The 25,809-nt window shown below is 26.4% G+C and overlaps 1 protein-coding gene across 1 annotated transcript; it reads right to left on the bottom strand.

Moving 5' to 3' along the window:
- Nucleotides 1–568: 568 nt before the first annotated feature.
- Nucleotides 569–25,809, bottom strand: LOC117171262 (nucleoporin Gle1). Its single transcript, XM_033358394.1, has 8 exons — nucleotides 25,667–25,809; nucleotides 25,002–25,301; nucleotides 20,157–20,585; nucleotides 14,716–14,806; nucleotides 14,405–14,635; nucleotides 7,494–7,789; nucleotides 7,032–7,410; nucleotides 569–1,393 (listed from the first exon to the last, which is right to left on the bottom strand). The coding sequence occupies exons 1-8, from the start codon at nucleotides 25,697–25,699 to the stop codon at nucleotides 1,131–1,133; spliced, it is 2,022 nt and encodes a 673-aa protein (XP_033214285.1). The 5' UTR covers nucleotides 25,700–25,809; the 3' UTR covers nucleotides 569–1,130.

The raw sequence follows: 25,809 nt of genomic DNA, 5'->3' as shown, positions 1-25,809 counted from the left end.
ATCCTCAATATAATTTTTTAATTTTTCGAACTCTTTTTGAATTTGATGAAATCTTCAAAATACAATGAAAAACCTAGAAATATTTTGAAATATCGGAAATTTAATCATATATTTGCAGAAAACATTAAAATGTTTGAAAATCTAGTAAAAATTAGTCACAGAAAACGTTTTAGCTTCTAAAAATCCTCAGTATAATTTTCTGATTTCTTGAATTCTTTTTAAATTCGAAAAAATCTTAGAAATTCAAAGAAATGTCTGGAAATCCATTAGAATCCCTGAAAAATATTTTAAAATCTCGGAAATTCAATTAAATATTTTCAAAATACATTAAAATGTTTGAAAATCTAATAAAAATACTGAAAGAAAAGCTTTTTAAATCTTTTAAGATTTCATGAAACTCATTAAAATTTGCGAAATATCGCAAATTACCTTGAGATTCTAAATTTCAAATATGGTTCCGCAAATATGAAGCATTAAAATGCGAGATTCAATCAAATTTTAAACATCCAATTTTTAAATTTAATTTAAAAACTGCAAGAATAATTTAAAAAAATGGTAATCTTTCAAATTTGAATAAATATAACATTATATTCAATCATTCTATACACAAATTCGTGACTTGAGACATCATTTTCTAGAATCTAAATAATAAACATTGACGATACAAATTACAAAATTTACATCCAGTCATAAAAATTTTACTCCTTGACAAAAAATGTTGAGATATGCTTCACCAACACGCGGGCAAATTGCAAATCCTATACTAAGAATTGACAATCAACTACAATCAATAGAGGAACTCTGTGTTTTACTATATAAAAAAAAACCAAAGTCCAACAAAAAATGAAAAAGAAGTAAAATTACTTTTTCCTTTCACTTAATATGAGTGACCGTCCGTGAAAAAAAGGTAGCATTGCTAGCTTTATAATGCAGGAGGAAATACAAAAGATACATAAATTATGTTTTATTACGAAAGAGCAGAATAACTATCCATTGAAATAAAAAAAAATAAAAAAAAATTATTTCCGGACGGTCACATATATAGGAAATATAAATTCTGTTAACTATTATAATTATAATAGTACCTATTTATAATCTAAATTATATATTCTATTTATCATCAGATCCTTTCACCAAAAGTCAGGAGAAAGTAGTCCTTCCGGGGGCTCAATAAATCCATGTTTCCGACATTTTTCGAGAAATTCTTCCAATCGGGCCATTGGCCCTCCTCCAATTCCACCAATTTTCCCCATCAATGAATAATATTCATCTTTCATTGCTGAGAGAAGTTTGGGAAATTGTTTCGGATAAGCGCTCCACAAAGCATTTCCTGTAACTTCCAACATGTCCAGGATCAAAGTTGCACAAACGTCTGACATTTCCGGTCGTGGTTCTAAAACAAATTCACAAATAAAAACAAATTTTTATTTTTTTATTTTAAATTCACAACTCGAGGTAACTAAATTCTTCGGAGGGGCGGGGGGGGGGGGGGCTAATTTACGGGATTTTAAAAGATTTTTTAAAATCAAATTTAAGGAAACCCTTTAAAATATTTTAAGGCTTTTATAATTTTTTTAGGAGATTTTTCTGGTATTTCGCTGAATTTCGAAGATTGTAATAGACTACAAAAGATTTAAAAAGATTTTCATGTGTCAAATAATTTCAAAATTATTTTAAGACATTTAAAAATATTTTGAAGTATTCCAAATATTACAAAAGATTTAATAAAATTTTAGGATATGTTAAGAAATTTTAAGATGTTTAAAAATATTTCAAATAATTTCAAAAGCTTTCAAGTAATTAAAACATGATTTAAAGGATTTTTAGGAGATTTCAAAGGATTTCAAGGTTTTTTGAAGATTTTAAAGAACTTAAGAAATGTTAAGATATTTTTGGTATTTTTTATTAGATTTAGAAAAAATATATATTTACGAAGATTTTTTAAAGAACTTGAAAATTTTTCTTTATTTCAAATTAAAAACAAAATCTTTAAAATATTGGAAGGTTTTTTGGATTTAAAAAAATATATCCAGGTATTTCGTTGAATTTCAAGATTTTAATGGATTACAAAGGATTTCAAATTATTTTCAGGTATCTAAAAGAGTCGAAAGAATATTTTAAGAATTTTTCAAAGATTTAAAAATATTCCCTTTATTACAAAAGATTTAATGAAATTTTACGATATTTTAAGAAGTTATAAAATATTTCAAAAAATTGTAAAGTTTTTAGAAGATTTCAGGAATTTTAATTTTAAAACAATTTTATATTTGTGACGATTGTTCAAAGAACTTGAAAAATTATTTTATTCCAATTAAAAACAAAATCTTTAAAACGTCTTAAGGTTTTTAGGATTTTTTAAAAAAATTCCAGGTATTTCGTTCAATTACAACGATTTTAAAAATGCATTTTATGGATTGAAAAAGATTTCAAGTTATTTTCAGGCATTTAAAAAAATTGAAAAAATATCTTAAGGCATTTTTAAAGATTTCGAAAAAATTGGAAGGTTTTTAGAAGATTTCAAGGATTTTAGGAGATTATAAAAGACTTTTCAGGGATTTCAATAGACTTAAAAATATTTCAAAGGATTTAAAAAATTTTCAAGTAATTTTCGAGAAGTTTCAAATGATTTTAAAGATTTTATAATATTTTTAAGAATTTCAACAGATTTCAAGAAATTAAAAATGATTTGAGAGATTGTTATGAGATTTCAACAGATTTTAACGTTTCTTTTGAAAATTTAATAATGAATTTAATTTAACTTAAAAGATTTTCTAGGGATTTCAAAAGGCACGAAGATGTTTTTTTTTTTAGTAATTTTTATCAGATTTTGAAACATATTAAGATTTCTCGAAGATATTTTAATGAATTTTAGAGATTCTACAAGTTTTTTAAAACTTAAGTTTAAAAAATAATAAAATAAAACTCACTATTATTATTAGAATTCTAATTTAGATTCATCTAAGCTTGACAACCTGTTATTAAAATGTCATTTTAAAAGAATTTTCAGGAATTTAAATGGATTTGAAAACATTTAAAGGGATTTCAAAATATTTCAAGGAATTAAAAAATTATTTTAAGAATTTTTATGGCATTTTAACAGATTTTAAGAGTTCTTGAATATTTCAAAGAATTTAAGAAATTTTACCAGATTTTGCAGATTTTTACAGATTTCATGAAATTTTGAAGAATTATAAAAGGATTTCAAGACTAGAGTTTAAAAAATATATGAATTTTTATTAGATTATAAAACATTTTAATGTTTTATAAAGATATTCAAATATATTTCAGAGATTAATCTTAACAGATTTCCAGATATTTCCTTGAATTTTGATTGAATTCCAAAATATTTCAGTGCATTAAAAAATTGTTTAAGGCTTTTTTTTATTAAAAAGAACTTAAGAAATGTTAAGAAATTTAAAAATACTTTTTTTTAGATTTTGAAACATTTAAAATATTTTCTGGCGATTTTTTATGAATTTCGAAAGATATTAACGGATTTAATTAAATTTTAAGGGATTCTCAAAAGATTGAAAAATATTCAAAGGTTTTCAAACGATTTTTAGGTATTTTACGGGATTTCAAAGATTTATCAAAATTGCAAAACATTTCCACGAATTTAATAATTATTTGCTGAAATTTGAAGAGATTTCAAATATTTCGAAGATTTAAAAGGGTTTGATGTAATTTGAAATAATTCCAGGTTTCGACAGTCTTTTTTCGCAATTTCAAAGATTTTTCAAAACAACTCAAAGTTTTTCCCAGGATTCCAAAGAAATTAAAAATATTGCGATGAATTTAGACATTTATAAGTGATTTTCACGAATTTTAATAGATTTACAAGATTTCGTGAGTCTTCAAAGATGTAGATTTCAAGCCATTTCTAAGATTTAACGAGATTTGAAATATTTTAAAGGGCTTTAAAATGCTTGATTAAAGATTTCAACTGATTTAATTTTTTTCAAAGATCTCACGGAATTTTTAAAATTTTAACAGATTTTATTAAAGTTTAAGTAATTCCAAAAGATTGCAAAACATTTTAAAGATTCAAGCAATTTCTAAGATTTAACGGGAATTGAAAAATTGTAAGGGGTTCTAAGTCCTTTTTTAAAAAAGATTTTAACAGATTTAACAAACAAAAAAATTTGTGAATAACTTTCAAAACATTTCAAACCTTTTCCGGGTATTTCAAACAATGTCATGGGATTTCAAGAAATTTCTAATATTTAAATATAATTTGTGAGATTTCAAAGATTTTAAAGGATTTTAAGAAATGTTCACAGATTTCTCAAAATTACAAAGAATTCAAGGGGTTTTAAAAGGGATATTTAATAAATGATTTTAACTGATTCCCAGAACTTTAAATTTTCTTTTAACTTTTAACTTTAAGATTTCAAATTTTCAAAGAATGTTCAGGATTCCAAAAATTTTAAAGATTTCAGGGAAATTTTAAAGATTTTATGAAGATTTTATAGATTTCAAAAATTTCATATACTTCAAAGATTTAAAAATCTCTCAAGAAATAATCAATTGTTTTAACAGAATTCAAGATATTTCTAGGGATTTCACAGGATTTCAAAACATTTTCCAAAAATGTGGATATATTTTAGCCAATTCCAAATATTTCGAAAAGATTTTTAATACTTCAGAAAGATTTGAAAGATTCCATAAAGATTTTATTAATTTCGAAAAGTGCATATATTTCAAAGATTTAAAAATGTTGAGAAAATAATCAATTATTTTAACGAATTTCATAAGATTTCACAGATTGTAAAATATTTCAAAGATATGAAAAAAATGTTGAGATATCTTAGCGTATTTTGAAGATTTTGCAATGATTTTAAATATTTCAGAAAGACTTTACATACAAATTTCAAAGATTTCGCAGATTTCTAAGATTTAAAAATGTTTCAAGAAGTAACAAATTATTTAAACGGATTTCAAGAGATTTCAAGGGGTTTCACAGGATTTTAAATATTTCAATGATTTTCAAAAATTTTGAAACATTTTAGCAGATTTGGAAGATTTGAAATATTTCGGAAAATTTTCCAAGACTTTGTAAAGATTTGACAAATTTCAAAGATCTGAAAAGTTTGTAATAAATAATAAATGATTTTAACGAAATTCAAGATATTTCAAGGGATTTTAGAGGATTGTAACAAAATTTTTTAAATTTCAAAAACTTTTTAACACATGAGATGTTTTAGCAAATTCCAAAGATTTAGTAAAATTCAAAGATTTAAAAATGTTTCAAGAAAAATTGAAAGATTTTAACGGATTTTACAGGAATGCAAAAAATTGTGAGGTTTTTCAGCGGATTCCAAAAATTTTGCAAAGATTTTAAGTATTTCATAAAGATTTTAAATATTCAGGAATGCAAAACATTTCAATGATTTTCAAAACATATTTCACCCTTTTAGCGGATTTCAACGCTTTCACAAAGATTTTTAATACTTCCGAAAGACTAACGATTTCATAAGGACTTTATAAATTCCAAAGAATTAAAATTGTTTAATAAATAATACATAGATTTAACGGAATTCAAGAGATCTCAGAGGATTTCACAGGATTTCAAAACATTTCAAAGTTTTAAAATAAAATGTTAAGGTTTTTCAGCATAATCCAAAAGTTTCGCAAAGATTTTAGAAGGCCTCAAGATAAAATAAATTATTTTAACGGATTTTCAGGGATTTCACAGAATTGCAAAACGTTTTCAAGATTTTCGAAAAATGTGAAGATATTTTAACTAATTCCAAAGATGTAAAAAATTTCAGAAAGATTTAAAAGATTACATAAAGATTTTATAAATGTTGAAAATTGCATATATTTCAAAGATTTAGAAATGTTCTAAAAAATAATAAATTACTTTAATGGATTTCAAGAGATTTCAAGGGTTTTCTCAGGATTTTGAATACTTCAATGATTTTCAAAAATGTTGACATATTTTAGCAGATTTGGAAGATTTGGCAAAGATTTGAAGTATTTCTGAAAGATTTCAAAGATTTCATCAAGCTTTTACAAATTTCAATGATTCCATGAAGATTTTATGAATTTCAAAGCTCTAAAAAGTTTGTAATAAATGATAAATGATTTTAACGAAATTCAAGATATTTCAAGGGATTTCATAATATTGCAAAACATTTAAAAGGTTTTCAAAAAATGTAGAGATATTTTAGTGAATTCCAAATATTTTGAATATTTCAGAAAGATTTGAAAGATTCCATAAAGATTTTATTAATTTCGAAAATTGCATATATTTCGAAGATTTAAAAATGTTTCAAAAAATAATAAATTATTTTAACGGATTTCAAGAGATTTGACAGGATTGTAAAACATTTAAAAGATTTTCAAAAAATGTGGATATATTTTAGCGAATTCCAAAGATTTTAAAAAGATTTGAAATATTTCAGAAAGATTTGAAAGATTCCATAAAGATTTTATAAATTTAAAAGACTTCATAAAGATTTTATGAATTTAAAAGATTTGAAAAGGTTTTAATAAATAATAAATTATTTGAACGGATTTCAAGAGATTTAACAGGATTGTAAAACATTTCAAAGATTTTCAAAAAATGTTGAGATATCTCAGCAGATTCGAAAGATTTGGCAAAGATTTGAAGTATTTCGGAATGATTTCCAAGATTTTACAAATTTCAAAGATTCCATAAAGATTTAATGAATTTCAAAGCTCTAAAAAATGTTGTAATAAACAATAAATAATTTTAACGAAATTCAAGATATTTCAAGGGATTTTACAGAATTCCAAAAATTGTAAAAGATTTAAAAAAAATGTTTTTTCAAAAGTTTCGCAAAGATTTTAAGTATTTCCGAAAGATTTAATAAATTTCAATAATTTCATATTTTTCAAAGATTTTAGAAGGCCTCAAGATACAATACATTTTTTTAAATGGATTCCACGGGATTTCACAGAATTGTAAAACATTTCCAGATTTTCAAAGTTTTCCCAAAAATTTCGAATACGTCCGACAAAATTAAAAGATTCTAAAAATTTCAAACTCCTCATTAGATTCTCACCATTGTTTAGCATTGCCGCAAGCCACCTCCACGCATTTTGCAATCCGTGGGGATGAGCTCGAGTCACTTCTCGTCTCTGTACCGTCACGACAATCGATGCGTAAAGCCTCAGAAGTCCAGAAATTCGTTTCAAGAACTTATCCTGCCTCTCGACCGTCCCGTCTTCCGAATATTTGTAGCCTAAGGATTTATAATAGTCTTCGTTCGATTGCCCTTCTCCCTGCGGGAAAAAGGCCGGCACGATAAAGGGACACGTAACTCGAAAATTCGCGAGAAGAAGTTCCCCAAATTCCGGACTATCGTTCCACAAAGCGACGACAACTGCGGCAATCGCAAATGCCATTTCCGGTTTACTCGAAACCAGGGTCTCTCCTTGACTCTGAAATATTCAAAAAGTTCATAGATTAAGAATTAACATTTTTCGGTTAATTGCGGAACGTTTTATTTGGTTCGAGAACTCACGACAATCTTCTTCGCAAGAGTATTTTTGCAGAAAGCCTCGGCTCTCGGATCCTGGGAAAATTTTCCAGTCAAAAGATCACGAAGCTTTTTGTATTTATCAAGCAAGTGCTCCCTGCTCATTGCCGAAATTGCATTCACGGGAATATTTATCGCCTTTTGACACTCAAATCGAAAAATTTTCGTCTCGGTACTTTTCAGCAGATCTTTATAACTTTCTAGATACTTCTCCAAGAAATCTTTACTCTGGACGTAAAGTTTGAGAGATTCTTTGTCTACCAATTTGTAAAGCTCGATCACTAAAAATACAATATTATTACATTTAATGTTATTATTAAATGCTAGGGGGCTGTCCCCTATGCGCGCACTAACCACTGTTTCAGTTTTAACTTATATTTTTTGTGCGTTTTTTTTTAGGGCGGGCAATTAGCAATGTTTTAAACAAATTTGAGCAATATCGCCATGGTCAGTCAAACTTAAAAAAAAATCCATATTATTTTCCAGTTTTCCCGGTTCATTTTTTATTCCTAAGATTTCAAGATGAAATATATTGCATTTTCAATAAAACAGTTGAACTTTCAATCAAAATATATGAATTTTCAGTCCAAGAAGACGAATTTTCAACAAAAGAGTTGAGTTTTTCAATTTTCAACCAAATTTGAATTTTTAGCCCAACAGTCAAAACTTCAACCTAGATACATACATCTTAAACTAAATGATCGAATGTTTAAACAAAAAAGATTAAACTCCAACCAAAAGAGATGACTTTTTAACAAAATAATTAAATTTTCAACCGAAAAAGGGAATTTTTTATTTAAACGAGACAAATTTTGGACCAAAAATGTAATCGTAGACTTTTAAATTTAAAATAATTAACTTTCGATCAGAAAAGATAAATTATCCACCAAAAAGTATGACTTCTCAACAATCTGAATTTTCAACAAAATAGTGAAATTTTCTACCAAATAGTAGAATTTGTGCCCAAAAAGAGATCAACTCTGAACCAAAACTATAACAGTAGACTTTTCAAATAATAATTATTAAATTTCTACCAAAAAAAGATATTTACATAAATATGACTTCTTAACAAGATAGTTGAATTTTCAAAAAAATAATGAAATTTTCCACCAAATAGTAGAATTTTGACCCAAAAAGAGATAAATTCTCAACCCAAAATATGATAATAGACGTTTCAAATAAAAATAATCAACTGTCAACCAAAAAAGATATTTTTAACTAATAAATATGACTTTTAAACGAAGTAGTTAATTTTTCAGCAAAATAATTAAATTTGAAACCAAATAGTACAGTTTTTAACCAATAGAGGTTAAATCTGAACTAACAATATAATAATAGACTTCTGAAAGACAAATAGTTCACTTTTAGCCAAAAATGATAACTTTTCTACCGAAAAATTAATTTTCAATACAAAAATATTAATAATTATTGCTATAATATTAATATTAAATATATATATATATATTTTTTTTTTGTTACTATTAAATATAACTTTTAAACAAGGCAATTGATTTTTCAACAAAGTAGTTACATTTTTAACTAAATAGTAGAACTTTGACCCAAAAAAAGACGAAGTCTGAAACCAAAATATGATAGTGGACTTTACAAATAAAAATAATTAACTTACAACAAAAAAGATGAACTTCCAACGCAAGAAGTCGAATTTTCAAGAAAAGAATAGAGTTTTCCAGTTGAAAATTCGGATTATTTAGAAAAATATTTGACGTTTAAACCCGAAAAGATGAACTTTCAACAAAAATTTAATTGTCAATTTTCATCCAAATAATACAATATTCAACCAAATAATTGTATTCACAACCAAATAGTTTAACTTTTCAGTAAAAGAGAAGAATTTTTAACAAAATTGGAATTTTTTAGCCCAACAGTTGAATTTCAACCTACAAAGATACATCTTCAACCAAATGATCAAATTTAAACAAAAACTATTAAACTCCAACTAAAAATACTTGAATTTTAAACCAAATATTTGAATCTGCATGCCAATAAGACTAATCTTTCAGAAGACAAATAAATTTTTAATTAAGACAGATGAAATTCCCAACCAAAAAACGTGACTTCATAAAAAGATAGTTTAATTTTCAACAAAATAATGAAATTTTCTACCAAATAGTAGAATTATGACCCAAAAAGAAATGTATTCTGATCCCAAAATATAGTATTTTCAAATAAAAAAAATTAGCATTCAACCCAAAAAGATATTTCTCAGCTAATAAATATGACTTTTAAACAAAGCAATCGGTTTTCACCAAAATAATTATACTTTTAACCAATAGAGATGAATTATTGACCAAAAATATAGTAGTAGACTTTTCAAATAAAAATAATTCACTTTCAACAAAAACAGATATTTTCAACTAATAAATATGATATAATAAATAAATATAGTAAAATTTTTAACCAATAGAAATGTAATATGAATTCAAAAAATAATAATAGAACTCTGTATGACAAATAATTAAATTTTAACCAAAAATGAGGGCTTTTCAATCCCAAAATATTATAGTAGATTTTTCAATTAATTATAAATCATACTTGAATCGGTCTTCTACATGATCAAATTATACTTATATGTCCCGAAAATGACCAAAAGTAGGTAAAATGACACATGAGGTAATATGACACGTAAAGTAAAATGACACATGATGTCATTTGGCACCTCAAGTAAAATGACGCATGTGGTAATATGATACATAAGATAATATGACATATGAAATAATATGACATCTAAGGTAATATGACACATAGGATAGTATAAAATCTGATGTAACATGACACACTAGATAATATGACACATGAGACAATATAACACATGAGATAATACGAAACATTATGTAATATGACACCCTATATAATATGACATATGGCACGTGAGGCAATATAACAAAGAGATGATATGAAATATGATGTAATATGACACACTATATGATATGACACGTGAGGCAATATAACACATGAGATAATACGAAACATGATGTAATATGACACACTGGGTAATATGACATATGAGGTAATATGACACGTGAAGCAATATTGCACATTAGGTAATATAACACATGAGATAATACGAAACATAATGTAATATGACACATGATGTAATACGAAACATTATGTAATATGACACATGAGGTAATATGACACTGGAAATAATATCACACATGGTTTAATGACACATGAGGCAAGGGGCCATACCTAAATTACGTAAAAGATTATAGACCCTCTCTAAGACGTAATTTTTTGTTCCCAGAAATGTTTTCTTTTTCCTTGACCATTACCATACAAATACCACTATTTTAATCTTGTAATACTTTTAACATAGAATCTTTTATAAACGGAATAAAACAGTATTTCAGATACAATTTAAAAGTTTCAAATTGTAAAATTTATTTAAAAAAATTCTTTTCTACTTTAAAGGATGTCTTTTTAACAAAACACTTGCACTTTGAACAAAATAAATCAATTTTTTACATAATAGTTCAACTTTCAACCTAAAAAGATCAATTCTCAACAAAAAGTATCATAGTTTATATTTCAATAAATAACCAAATTTATTTTTAAAAAGTTTTTAAACTTAAAAGACGAATTTTCAACAAATAAAAATTGTTGACTCAAAAGATAAATAAAAGTTTAAAAAACTTGTTGAACCTTCAAGCCAAAAGACGAATTTTCTCTACAAACAAAAAATATGATTTTTCGGCAAAAAAATCATTTTCCACGAAACTGATGGCCTTTTACCCCAAAAAAATGAAATTTACACTTAAGACAATTAGTTTTTTATCGCCAAAAGAAGTATTTTCATTTTAAAAAGATTGATCTTAAGAAATGGAAAAGTTACATTTCCAGTTAAAAAATTAATTTTAAAGAAAAAAAAAGATTTCGATCAAACAGTTGAATTTTCAATAAAAAAAAAAATAATTTTTAACCTAAAATATAAATCTGTAAAAAAATCATAACAAACTAATTGAACAAAATTTTGCAAACAAAATAGTTAAATATTCAAGCAAAGGAGAATCATTTTGAAACAAAAATTGTCATTTTCATAAAAAATTGAAACTTCTACTAAAGCAGATCAATTTTTAAATAAAAATGATAAATTAAAAAAAAACCAGTTGCATTTTCGATTAAAAAAAGATTTTGGTTGACTTTTCAAGATCAAAAACTGAATTTTTTAACAAGAAAAAAGGTTCTACAATAAAAATTGAATTTTCAATTCAAGAAGACGAATTTTTAACCAAAAAGAATTACTTTTTAACAAAATTGTTGAATTCCCCACACAATAATTGCATTTTTTATCCAAGAAAGATGAAATTTGTACTAAAACTGCGGAATTTGTAATAAAAAATGACACATTTTTTAAAGTTGGACCTCCAGCCAGAACAGATTTCAGTTGCATTTTTATCCAAGAAAGATGAAATTTCTCTTAAAACAGATGAATTTTAAATTTTAAATAACAAACAAATTTTCCAACAAAATAGTGAAATTTTCATCTAGGAAGGATTTCAGTTCTCCTTCCAACACCAAAACATTAAATTTACACAAAAAGTATATTATCTACCAAATAGATACAATGTCAACATAACCGCAGAATTTTTAACCAAAAAAATAAGACTTCTCAACATAATTTTTTAAATTTTCAAAGAAAAAAATGCACATTTATCCAAGAAAGATGTGATTTCTGCTAAAGCAGGTGAATTTTCGAAAACCAAAAAGAAAAACTTTCAAAAAAGAGTTGAATTTTCAGTCAAACATTTGAATTTTTATTCAAGAAAGATTAAATTACTTCTAAAATAGATGAATTGGAAAAACAAAAATTAATCAAAATTGTTGAATTTTCATCCAAAGTAGATTTCAGTTTACTTTCCAACATGAAAATAAGATTTGTAAACAATAAGTTAATTATCGGTCAAATATTCTAATTTTTGATCAAAAAGTATAACTTTTTAACAAGATTGTTGAATTTTTAACAAAACAGTTGCATTTTTTATCCAAGAATAATGAAAATTCTACTAAAACAGTTGAACTTTTATATCAAACAGACAAATTTTCAAAAAAAAGAGATGAATTTTTTATCCAAAAAGATTTCAATTGACATATCAGCAAAAAAAATATGAATTTTAAACAAAAGCTTCTATGGAAAGAGTTGAATTTTGAACCCAAAAAGACAAATTTTTAACAAAAGTTGAATTTATAATAAAAAAAGGATGTCTTTTTAAGAAAATTGTTAAATTTTCGACAATATAATGAAATTTATAAATAAAAAGATAATCTTTAGGAGACAGTTTTTGTGAATTTGAAAAAATGACGTCCATGAGTAAAGGACTCCTTTCCCCTTCCGTAACAAATCGTAGCAAAATGTATCGACACGTGAGGTAATATGACACACGGGGTAATAGGACACATGATAAATGTAACACACAGGGGTAATATGGCACCTTAAATAATATAGCATATGATGTAATATGACAATTGGGATAATATGACACATGATGTAATATGAAAAATGGGTTAATATGACACGTAAGATCATATGAAACATGTTGTAATATGACGTATGAGATAATATGAAACATTAGAAAACATGATGTAATGACACCTCGTGTAATATGACACATTATGTAATATGGCAATTAGGATAATATGACACATGAGGTAATATGGGAATTGGGACTATATGACATATGAGATAATATGAAACATGTTGTAATATGATACATGAGATCATATGAAACCTTATGAAACATGATGTAATATGACACATGAGATAATATGGCAATTGAGATTATGTGACATAAAATAATATGACAAATGGATTAATATGACACATGAGATAATATGAAACATGTTGTATTATGACACATGAGATAATAGCAAACATAATGTAATCTGACACATCAGGTAATATGACAAAGAAGGTGATATGCCAATTGGGATAATATGACACATCATGTTATATGGCAAATGGATTAATATGACACATGAGATCATATGAAACATGTGGTAATATGACATATGAGATAATATGAAGCATGATACAATATGACACATTACGTAATATGACACATAAGGTAATATTACAATTGGGATAATGTGACATATGGGGTACTATGAAAAATGGGTTCATATAATACATACAATAATATGAAACATGTTGTAATATGACACATGAGATAATATGACACATGATGTAATTTGACACATGAGATAATATGGCAATTGGGATAATGTGACACATGAGGTAATATGACAAATGGGTTAATATGACACATGAGATAACATGAAACATGTTGTAATATGATAAATAAGATAATACGAAACATGATGTAATATGAAACATCACGTAACATGACACATGAGGTGATATGACAATTGGGATAATACAGCACATGAGGTAATATGACAAATAGATTAATATGGCATATGAGGTAATATGACAAATTAGTTAATATAACATACGGGGCTATATTATATATAATGCAATATGACACACAGTGTAATATGACACGTGGTCTGCTATGCCAACTGGGGTAATATGACACCTTGTGTACTATGACAAACGGAGTAATATGACACATGGGGTAATATGACAGGTGGTGTACTGTGATGAACGGGGTAATATAACAAGTGGGATAATATGACACACGGGTTAATATGACACAGGGGTGACATGGCACATTGGGTAAAGTGGCACATGAAGTAATATGACACATTGGGTAATGTGGTACATACGGTAATAGGGATTCATGAAACAGTGGCAACGACAGAGGCAAGAGGGCAGAAGTTGGTATCTTGAAGGATGGAAAGCTAATGAAGACTTCTTAGCATACAAACAGAAATACTAACCATCCAATATTAAATAAAGCAAAGAATATTCATATTACCAGGTTGATTATCTTCATTTTTATAAGCCGTTTCTGCAATAGCCGGAGAATTCCCAGAATTTCCGGAATCAGTGACTTCGGTCTCCGGAACAGCATAAGCGGAAGCTTGGATTTCATTTGTCACCTGGCGATTTTCTTCCTTCAATTGAGCAATTTCCGCCATAATCTCCGCCTGTTTTAATTCCTGCTCCCTCTGGGCGATTTTCGCATCGTACATTGCGTTAATTCTTTCTGCGAGATTAAAAAAGGATCATAAAAATTGAATATAAAACTCTTAGGTCTGACTATTTCGATCTGGATGGAATAGGTACCTATTTCGAGTTGGAATAGGCGAAGAACCTCGTCGATGTCCTGCACTACCATTTCTGCTACTTCCAAATCCGCGGATGTGAGTCTTCCCGCCTAGACATTGAAAATTTATAGAAAAATTGTTCATGCAACTTTTTTTTTAAATGCGAATTTTGCGATGTCATGGAATTTCAAAAGATTCTTTATTATTAGTAGACTTTGTCAGAGAACAAACATTTATGCGAAATTATTTTTTAGAGGGTAACCAATTTTTTATTATATTTTCATTTACTAAAACTTGAAATTCTGACAATTTCAGTTTTTTCTTATCAAATGTTTAGTTGCTTATTACCAAACATGGTCCGCCCGAACAAACTTTAAATACGAAGTCATAGCACGTCAAATTTTTTTTAATAATTGGTTTTCTTATATTTTTTTGAACATTTAAAGACCAACAAGAAAAAAATTCCCAGGCTAATTTTTGAGAAAAATGAATTTTTCGAGTAAAATTAATTTTTATTTTTAATTTACACCAAAGTCGACTATCTCCGATCTTGTTATGGGGTCCAAACCATTTTTTGCATCTTTCAAATCGAGAAAACTCCAGAAAACGAGGGCAAAATAGAAACAAAAAACACCTAAATTCAAAGAAAAAACACAGTATTATGAGTATTAAGTATGGGTAAATCCGTGCAGATTTACAACTAATTTTTTTTGTTATACACCATTTTTCCTTTATTCTTAAAAGGAAAAAAATGACACGTATTTTTTTATTTCACTCTGATATAAATAATTCCTAAAATATTGATTTTTTTATCTGTCGACTCGAAAAATCTGTACTTTTTCAAATGTGTCGTAAATTGTCCAATTTTTAATTTAAAAAATTGCACCATAAGAAGAAATAGTGCAATATGGTTTATTTTAAAGTCCATGTTTGATGATTAAAAATATTTTTTAATAATTTTTTAAATAATTTTTTAAAATAATTTTATTAATAATAAGTTTTCAAATAATTTTTTTCCAACAATTTTTTAAACAATTAGTATTATTTCTAAATGGACATCTCCAAATAAAATCATTTTTTTTTTAATTTTTCATTGTAGTATTTGGAATATTTTCTTAAAATTTAAAAGCGGACGTTTAAATATTTTGTAAAAATATTCCAAATACTACAATGAAAATTGAAAAAAAAATCATTTGATTTGGAGATGCTCATTTTGAAATAATACTATTTGTTTAAAAAATTGTTGCAAAAAATTATTACTATTTTTTCCTATGGTGAAATTTTTTTAGTTAAAAAATCCCATAACAAGTTACGAGATAGTCGATTTCGATCTAATTAACATACTCGTTATGTGATACTTGACTTATATTAGACAGCAACTGAAGAGAATTTAAAAATTAAAAAAATTAAAGTTAATTTTACTCTAAAAATTCGTTTTTCTCAAAAACTGGCCGGGGATTTTTTTTCTTTTTGGTCTTAAAATTTTACAAAAAATATTACAATATTAATTTGTTCAAACAATTATTTTTATTAAATTCAATTCATTATTAATTCACTCCAGGTGAAAAACAGACAAAATGGTTACAATTTTCAGAAAAAAACAGCAAATTTCTACCATGAAATAAAGAAAATATTACTCAGGGAACATTACTAACAATAGTAATAATTTGTTTAAACACTTATCTTTGTCACCTTTAATTAATTATTCATTCACTCTGATTAAAAAGTGGACCAAAAGTTAAATTTTTTAGAAAAAACTGTAACTATCTAGTATCAATATAGAATAACATAGCTACAAATAATAATTTGTTGAAACAATTATTTTTGTTAAATTCAATTAAATATCCAAATAATCCAAGTGAAAAAAGTTGAAAATTTAAGAAAAAACCGCCATTTTTACATTATTCAAAGAGAATATTATCAACCATTAAAAATAAATTATTATTAAAATTAATTAACAATTAATTCACTTTAATTGAAAATTGGACCAAAAGTGAAAAATAAAAAACCTGACTTTCTATCTCTATTTCAAGAGAAAATTGCTAAAAAATTATTATTTGTTCAAAAAATTTGTGTAAAAATTTAATTACCAGTATAAAATAGTATTTTACGTATAAGACACAATCTTCATTTTTTCAAATCGCAACATCATTCGTATTCTATAGCTAATTGCAAAGAGAAATGTTGAGTTTGAACTCGATTCAGCTAGTAATTACGATTCTGAATTAAATTTACAAAAACGCCATTTTTTCTTATGGGAAATACGTGCTAACCTTCATGGGTCTAAAGCCACCTCTAAATATCACTTTTTTTCGAATGGATTTTTGTTTTGTTTTTGTGGATTCGAACAAATTTCGGGGCGACCTGCTTAAAAATCCAAAACAAAAGAATCCCAATTTATTTTTGGATTGCCCTAGTGTATGCCAGGTTTAAAAAGTTATTAACCACACATTTACAATAACAAAATTTTGAAATTGAAGCGCTTAGAAATAATCAATTTAAATTTAGAGTTTGTAAAAAATACAGTTGTTCCCATGGAACAGAAATTTGTTTTCAAATTCCTTAAAATCTTTTTAAATCGCTAGATTATATTTGGGTATTTGTTCAATTTCCCGATATTCCTTAAAATATATTTCTAAATCTCGAAAAATACTTTAAATTCCTGTAAAATCTCTTTGAATTTATCGAAATGTTTTCAAATCCTTTTAAATCTTTGAAATAATGTAAAATCCTTTCAAATGTTTTGGAATCATTTTAAAATTTCTTAGATTCCTTGAAATCTCCTCAAATATTTGTAAATCTTTTAAAAACATTTAAGATAATTTGATATCTCTCAAAATTTCATTAAATCTGTTAAAATACTCGAAATCCTGTAAAATTTGTAAAAATCCAGTGAAATCATTTGAAATCTCTTCAATCATTTTCAAATTGCTTGGAATATTAAAAAAAATCAAATACCACGAAATCTTGCAAACTATTTGGATATCTTAAAATATCTTAATAATTTTTTAATTTCTTGAGATTTGAAAAGAAAAAGTTTTGACGTAGGTTTAATTCTGATAAATTACTTGAAATCCTTTGAAATCTCTTAAATCAATATCAAATTCTTTAGAAAATAAAAAAATTGATATCCCTTGAAATCATTTTAAATAAAAATTTAAAAAAACACGAAATCTTGGAACGTATTTAAAATCCCTTTAAATCCCCTAAATCATTTAAAATCGTTTTAAATCTCCTAAATCATTAAAGATCATTTTAAATGACTATAATGCCGTAAAATATTTCCAACTGCGTAAACACTATCGACATTTTAAAGAATCTTAAAAATCCTTTGAAACCTTAGAAATCCCTTGAAATCTTTTTAAATCCCTTGCAATCTCTTGAATCATTTTTAAATTGCTTTCAATATTTATAAAAATTTGAAGGCGTTGGTACTTAAAAATGTTTGAAATCCCTTGGTATCTTATAAATACTTGAAATCCTTTGAATCCATTTAAATCATTGTAATTACGTTAACTAATGAAAGAAAAATACTTTAAAATCTGAGAAATCCCTTGAAATCATTTAAAATCCCGTAAAATCTCTTAAATCGTTTTTAAATTGCTTAAAATATTTCAAACAAAATCAAAATACCACGAAATCTTAGAAACTATTTAAAATCCTTTCAAATCTCATAAATCATTTCAAATTCCTTGGAATATTTTTAAATTTTTGAAACCCTATAAATCTTAGAAATCCGTTGAAATCTTTTAAAATCCTTTTAAATTACTATAATGCCGTAAAATATTTTAAAATGCGTAAACACTGGCGACATATTTAAGAATCTTAAAAATTCTTTGAAACCTTAAAAATCCCTTGAAATTTTTTTTAATCCCGCTGAATGTCTTTAAATCGCTTAAATCTTTTTCAAATTGCTTGAAACATTTAGAAAAATTAAATACCCTGAAATCTGAGAAACTATTTGAAATCCTTTTAAATTTCTTCAATCATTTTCCAATTTCTTGGAATAGTTAAAAATTTTTGAAATTCCTTGAAATCTTATAAATAACAAGATATCATTTGAAATCTTAAGATACGTAAACACTATAGACATTTTTTTTTAATCTTAAAAATCCTTCAAGACTTTCGAAATGCCTTGAAATATTTTTAAATACTATCAAATCCCTTGAAATCTCTTAAATAATTTTCAAAATGCTTGAAATATAAAAAAAATAATTATTCTGAAATCTTATAAACTATTTGAATTTGTTTTTAATTCATTCAGCCATTTTTAAATTCCTTGGAATACTTTAAGATTTTTGAAGTCCCTTGAAATCTTAGAAATTACTAGAAATCCGTTAAAATTAATTTAAATGGCTGTAATCCCGTAAAATATTAAAAAATACGTCAATACTATCGACATTTTTTGTAACCTGAAAATACTTTGGAAACTTGATATCCTTTAAAATCCATTTAAATGGCTATAATCCCGCAAAATAGTTTAAAATGCCTTAAAATCATTTAAAATCCCGTTAAATCTCTTGAAATCCCTTAAATCATTTTCAAATTGCTTGAAATATTTAAAAAATCAAATACCACGAAATCTTGGAAACTTTTTGAAATACTTTTAAATCTCTTAAATAATTTTCAAATTCCTCATAATATTAAAAAAAAATTTGAAATCTCTGGAAATCTTAGAAATTATTTTAAATCCTTTGAAATATTTTGAAATCCATTTAAATGGCTATAATTCCTAAAATATTTGACAATGCGTAAACCCTATCGACATTTTTTAAATTTTTCTAAATTTTTTCAAACATAAGAAATCCCTTAAAATCTTTTTAATTATTTCAAATGCCTTGGTATATTTAAAAAAAAAGCTAAATCCTTTGAAATCTTAGGAATTACTTGAAATCCATTTAAATCGTTGTTCTCCCATAAAATATTTAAACTCTGATAAAAACTATCATCATTTTTGTAAATTCCTTTGAATCCTTTAAAATCTTAGAAATGCCTTTAAATATATTGCAATTTTTTGTCATCTTTAAGCTCTCCTGAAATTTTTTTTATATTCTATAACATTTTTGGATTATAATGAAATGAAGTTTCCATTAAATAATGGAACAAAAATTTTTTCGAAATTATAAAACAATTGAATAATTGTATCACAATTTCAGCATTAATGTAAACTTGTCAGATTTCAAAATATTCCAAATTGGCAAATTAAAAATTCTACAAAAATAAAATGCTAATTCGATGAATTTGGAATACATCAAGACAAAGATAACTAATATATGGAAATTTGGTGAATTATCTTTAAACTAATTAAGTTTTTCAACTGAATGCTGTTTGAAAGCAGATTAACATTTAAAAAAAACATCTAATTTCAAGCGACTAATGCAGCTTTTTTAAATACCTTTTTCAACGATCCGAGGACTCTAAATATAATTTTTTTAAAAGAAAAGATAAATAAAACTTTACCCTCGCTGCATTTCCGATTGTTTCCATATGGGCGCTGAGTTCATTGACTTTCGCGATATAAGGTCCAATCGAGTATTTATCTCGGCAAGAATGAGTGAGTGCCTCGAAATCTCGCCACCTTTCGTGAAAATTAATTTGAATTTTTTCCACCGCCTCTGACCGTTCTCTGATTTTTTTCCTCTGTTCCTCCGCATCCCTTTCGAGTCTTTCTTTTTGTTCCTGAATCCTTTGGGCCAGTAGCTGCTGCTCATGTTTCCTTCGCATTTCACTCTGTTGCGCTTGTCTCTCTTCTTCCGCCTCCAGACGAGCGAGATCTTCCCTTTTCTCCTGCTGTCTTTTCAAAGCCAAAATCGACTGGTAATTTTCTACATCCTTCTTCCAAGCTCGGGCCGATCTCTCCATTTCCTGTCTCCTCATTTCCATTTTTTGCTGCACAAAAGATTTGATCATTAAAAGTCGATGCAAGAACAAATCCGGCAATATGACACATAAGATAAAATGACACCTGAGGTAATATGACAGCCGATGTAATATGACGCCTGGTGTAATATGACACATAAAGTAAAATGACACATGTTGTCATATGGCACCTGAGGTAATATGACACGTGAGGTAATATGACACCCGACGCACTGACACCTAAGGTAATATGGCACAGGAGATAATATGTCATATGATGTAATATGATGCATACAGTAAAATGGCATGTCATATGACATATGAGGTAATGGTACATAAAGTAAAATGGCACATGATGTCATATGACACCTGAGGTAATATGACATCTGAGATAATATGACACAAAGTAAAAAATGACACATGTCATAGGACACCTGAGATAATATGACACATGAAGTAAAATGACACATGAGGTCATACATCTGAGGTAATACGACACATAAAGTAAAATGACACCTGATGTCATGAAACATGATGTCATATGGCAATGGAAGCTGTGAGAAAGTTTACATATAAAGCAACCACTCTGAATTATTTTGAATGATTTAAATTCTATGAATTACTTTTAATTGCTTGAAATTATTTTAAACTCTTCCAAATTCTTCTGGCTTCCTTTAATTCGACTAAATTCCATGCGGGCCGAACCATATTCAGGGTGGCGATTCGACGGAAGATTTCAAATTCCTTGTCAAGTTTTTCAATTTTCCCGGTCAACTAAAAGTAACATATTCATATTTGCCTCTAATATCTTAAGAAAACAGGGCGAAAAATGGCAAAATTATTGATTTTGAAACGAATATCTAAATTTTGCACTAAAAGAAATTTTATTTAAAAAATGGACCTAAAAAAGAATTCAACTGAAATAGTGGAATTTTAAACAAAACGAAAAATTAATTTTTAATAAAAACAAAAAATTATTAACCAAAACTTAAATTTAAGGTTAAAAGAATTAATGCTAAACAAAACAGATGAATTTTCAACCAAAACTATGAAATATTCAATTGGAATAAGTTAAATTTTCTGTTAAAAAAAAAGTTTCCACAAAAAAACGAACTTTCTAAATAATAGTTACATTTTTTTAAAAAAAGTAATTAATTTTCTACTAAAATTATAAATATTTAACTTGAATAGTTGAATTCGAAACCAGAAAGATAGATTTTTAAATAAAATTATCAATCTTTAACTAGAATCGTTGAATTTTAAACAAAATAGATGAATTTTCAGATCAGATGATTAATTTCGACCAAAAAAGATGAATCTTCGACTGAATGAGATCATTTTTCAACCAAAAACTGAATAATTAAATTTTTAGTCAAAAAATGAATGCTTAATCAAAGAGATGAATTTCAACTTATATGGTAAAATTTTAACTGGATTACTTAAATTTGTACTCGACAAAAAGAGTTTTTAAACAAGAAGATTAAAGTACAAACAAAAATATAATTTTCTACAAAAAAAAATGATTTTTAACAAAATATGTGAATTTTCAATGAAAGGAAGGCTAATTTTCATCCAAATTGTAGAATTTTGAATCAGAAAAGATCAATTTTTAAACAAAAAAGGACATGTACATTTTCGGTTGAAGGAACTAATGTTAAACCAAACAGATCAATTTTCAACTAAAACTATGGAATATTCAACTGGAATAAGTTAAAATTTCAGTTAAAAAAATCAGTTTCCACAACAACAACATCAACAAATTTCTAAATAATAGTTACATTTTTCAAGAAAGTGATAATTTTCACAAAAATTATGGAGTATTCAACTAAAAAAAATTAATTGTTAAGAAAAGAGTTTAACTTGTAAACAAAAAACTTTATTTCCAAGATAAAAAATGAATTTTCAACTTATATGATAAAAATGTAACTGGAATACTTGAATTTTTAACCGAAAAGAAGACTTTTTAAACAAGAAGATTAACTTGTAAAGAAAAATACAATTTTCTACAAAAAAAATCGAATTTTAACCAAATATGTGAATTTTCAACGAAATAGTTGAATTTTCAATTAAAGAAAGAAAATTTTTCACCCAAATTGTTGAATTTTGAAACAGAAAAGATCAATTTTTAACGAAAAATGTACATGTACATTTTCAGTTAAAGGAATTAATTGTCAACTAAAAATGACAAATTTTCAACTAAAATGATGAAAATTCACCTGGAATAGCTGAATTTTGTTACAAAAGAAAGCATTTTCAACCATAAAGATTAATTTTCTAAAAATAGGCAAATGTTTCATAAAGTAAATACATTTTAAACAATTAGTTTAATTTCTAAACAAAAAATATAAATTTTCAACCGAATTGCTGAATTTTCATCCAAAAACGATACATTTTCAACCAAAAATAGAATTGTCAACCTTTCTGTAAAAAATCGAATTCTTCACAAAAAAAAAAGAAAAAGGAAACGGATTTTCAGCAAAATAGTTATAAAACAGTTAAAAAGAGTTTAACTTTCAAGCAAGTATGCAGTTGATTTTTTAACTAAAGAAAGATGAGTTCGCAATGCACTATGTATCAAATTTTTCTATTATAATTTAGCAATATTTCTTCGTTGAAATACTATTTCTACTCTGAATAATTTTTAAATCCGAACAATTCTCTAAAAAAAATTCCTGTTCCATATCAAATATTTCCTGTTCTAAGTGAAGTTATATTTCTTTGCGGAAACACCCTTTGCTATAAAAAAACTATAATTATTTTCTAAAATGCCTTGTTCCAAATTGCAGTAAATGAATCTGAAAAATCTGCTTTTCGAAATTGACCAAAATTAATATTAAAATAATGAAAACTTGAATTTTTCTGTGATCAGAAGTAAATTTCCGGTTTTTAGATTAAAATCTCGGTCGAGTCGCCGCCCTGATATTTGTAGGCCAAAAATTTTATTTTTCGCATTTTTTTTGCAAACATTTAAAAATTCGAGAAAATGCGAAGAAAAGATTCAGAACTTTGAAACAATTTAAGGTTATGTTATCGTCTTTTAACATTAGACCGCTTATTTTAAACAAAAATCATTAAATTTCAAAGAACATTTATAATTTGAATCAATTTTTTCTTATATTATGTTAGTATTTTTCGTCAGTGAATATTAGTATTAAAATTTTTTTTTATATTTCAATTAAGGAAAGGAAATTTTCAACAAAATTTTTTAATTTTCAAATAAACTCACGAATCTTTAATAAAAAATAAAATCTCAACAAAAACTTTCATAGTTGTTATTTCCACCAAAAAATATTTTAACTTTCACTTCAAAAAACTATTAAATTAGACCAAAAAAAATTTTGAGGTTTTAAGTCTTAAAGGCGAATTTTTAAAGAAGGAAAAAGTTGAATTTACAACCAAAAAATATTAATTTTCTGCCAACAGTTTTAAAGTTTTGGCTAAAAAAGATGAATTTTCAACAAAATAGATGAATTTTCAACTAACAAAGATCAATTTTGAACAAAAAATAAAACAGTTTTTAGAGGAATAAGTTGAGATGGAAGCTTCTAATGTGTCCCCTAAGGGTTTACATTTTTCTTACACCTTCTCTATTCCTTTACACACCCTCCACACACTTACTTGGTGGTGGAAGGGGGACCTACAGTTTAAGGTGGGTTCCGAACCACCAAGAGCAACAGCCTTAAGTACTTAGAGAAAACCTTTTTCTCTAGAGGTACCGGTCCCACGACTCTCCGGAGATGAACAACTCTCCCTTGCTAGGCTAGTGTTCACCGCATGGGCCACCGAGACTCTTCCAGAGTGCGAGGCGGGAATCGAACCCGCAAGCCGAAGGAGTGGGTCCAAAGCCTACGCTTTAACCCCCACGACCATCGTCCCACTTCTAGAGGAATAAGTTTTTAATCAAATAAAATAAATTTTTAACGAAATTAAAAGTTAAATTTGAAAAAAAAATAAATTAATAAAAATTCAACCGAACAGACAGATATTTTTAAATATTAAGTATTTGTTCTTTTTCTTAAATAAACAATTTAAAATTGAATGGTTAAAAAATGAAATATTTTAGGCAGAAATAATATTTAAAATTTAATAAAAGCCTTTAATTATGAATATATTATTTTTAAGTTATTCTAAAATAGTTTATAAAGGTTCAATCGTTAGTTTAATTTTTAACGTTAAAATGTGCAAATTCTAAAATTGTAAGCTAAATCCGAATCGCCTTGTAAAATTCACAGTTGATCCACTAAACATTAAAACTAAAAAATAAATAAATAAACTAAACGAAAAATTTTTGTAAAAGAAAGACTTCAATTTACGCATTCTAAATTGCATGAAATCATAATTTAAAAAGATGAGAATTCAAGTGATTATTTAAAAAACTGGTGAAACTAAACTTGGAAAGGGACTAAGTTTTTGCCTAGTTGATATGAATAAGAAATGAAATCTCACCCGGACAGTTTCCTTTCTCTGGACTTCATTCTCGTGGAGGATTTTCTTGATCGAGAAATTGAGTCCGCTTCGCGAAGAAGAAAAGTTAGCCGATTTCGAATTTTTCTTCGCCTCTGGCAAATTGCAAGAGTTCTTCTCATTCTCAATATTTTCAGATAAATTGGAATCCTCAAACGAAAAGGTGGAATCTGGCCCAATTGTTACTTGATCAAGCTTTCCTGATATTCGTGAGGCTTTCTGCATCACCGAAACTTTCAAGCAATTAAAATCCGAACAAATGTCCGAAACGTCGAGCTTCCCCTGGAATTACATTTCAAATCTGCACAAGTTCCATAATTTTCAATTCGTTCGAAATTCACAGGAAAAGCCAAAAAAGGGCTGACAGGTTTTAAAGAAATTGAAAAGTCAATAGAAAAATAAACAATATTTATAGGTTATATTTACAAATGATATAAATAAATCGAATAAATCTATAATACTAATTACTATCTGAAATACTAAATAAATATATAAATTACTAATAATTATCAATAAAAGATACAAATTCACTCGAAAATTGATTGAAACTCCAAAAAATGTGAATGTGAGGTTATGTATATAGACCGTTAAAATGGGTAAAAGTAATTTATGATGTTCTTAAAATGTTTTTTGAGAAATTTACTCACCTTCTCCTCAGACACGCTAACAAAGTGAGGCATTTTGAAATTTGTTTATCTCAAATCATCACTTTTTTGACTGCCTTTTTCGGACTATGATGCTCCTCCGGAGTCCAGAAAATCATCGCAATCAGCTGTTCGAACATAACCTC

Source organism: Belonocnema kinseyi, chromosome 1 (assembly GCF_010883055.1).
Source record: "Belonocnema kinseyi isolate 2016_QV_RU_SX_M_011 chromosome 1, B_treatae_v1, whole genome shotgun sequence".
Classification (NCBI taxonomy): Eukaryota; Metazoa; Arthropoda; class Insecta; order Hymenoptera; family Cynipidae; genus Belonocnema; species Belonocnema kinseyi.
Note: the sequence above shows the minus strand (reverse complement) of the source record. Positions and strands in the feature narration are given on the sequence as shown.

Excerpts from the sequence above, each read along its gene's own strand:
- LOC117171262 (XM_033358394.1), bottom strand. The coding sequence starts at position 25,699 with ATGCCTCACTTTGTTAGCGTGTCTGAGGAGAAG. Across the intron at positions 14,807-20,156 it reads CAATCGGAAATGCAGCGAGG|GCGGGAAGACTCACATCCGC; the intron begins GTAAAGTTTTAT and ends TTCAATGTCTAG. Across the intron at positions 7,790-14,404 it reads AAATGAAGATAATCAACCTG|TGATCGAGCTTTACAAATTG; the intron begins GTAATATGAATA and ends TTGTATTTTTAG.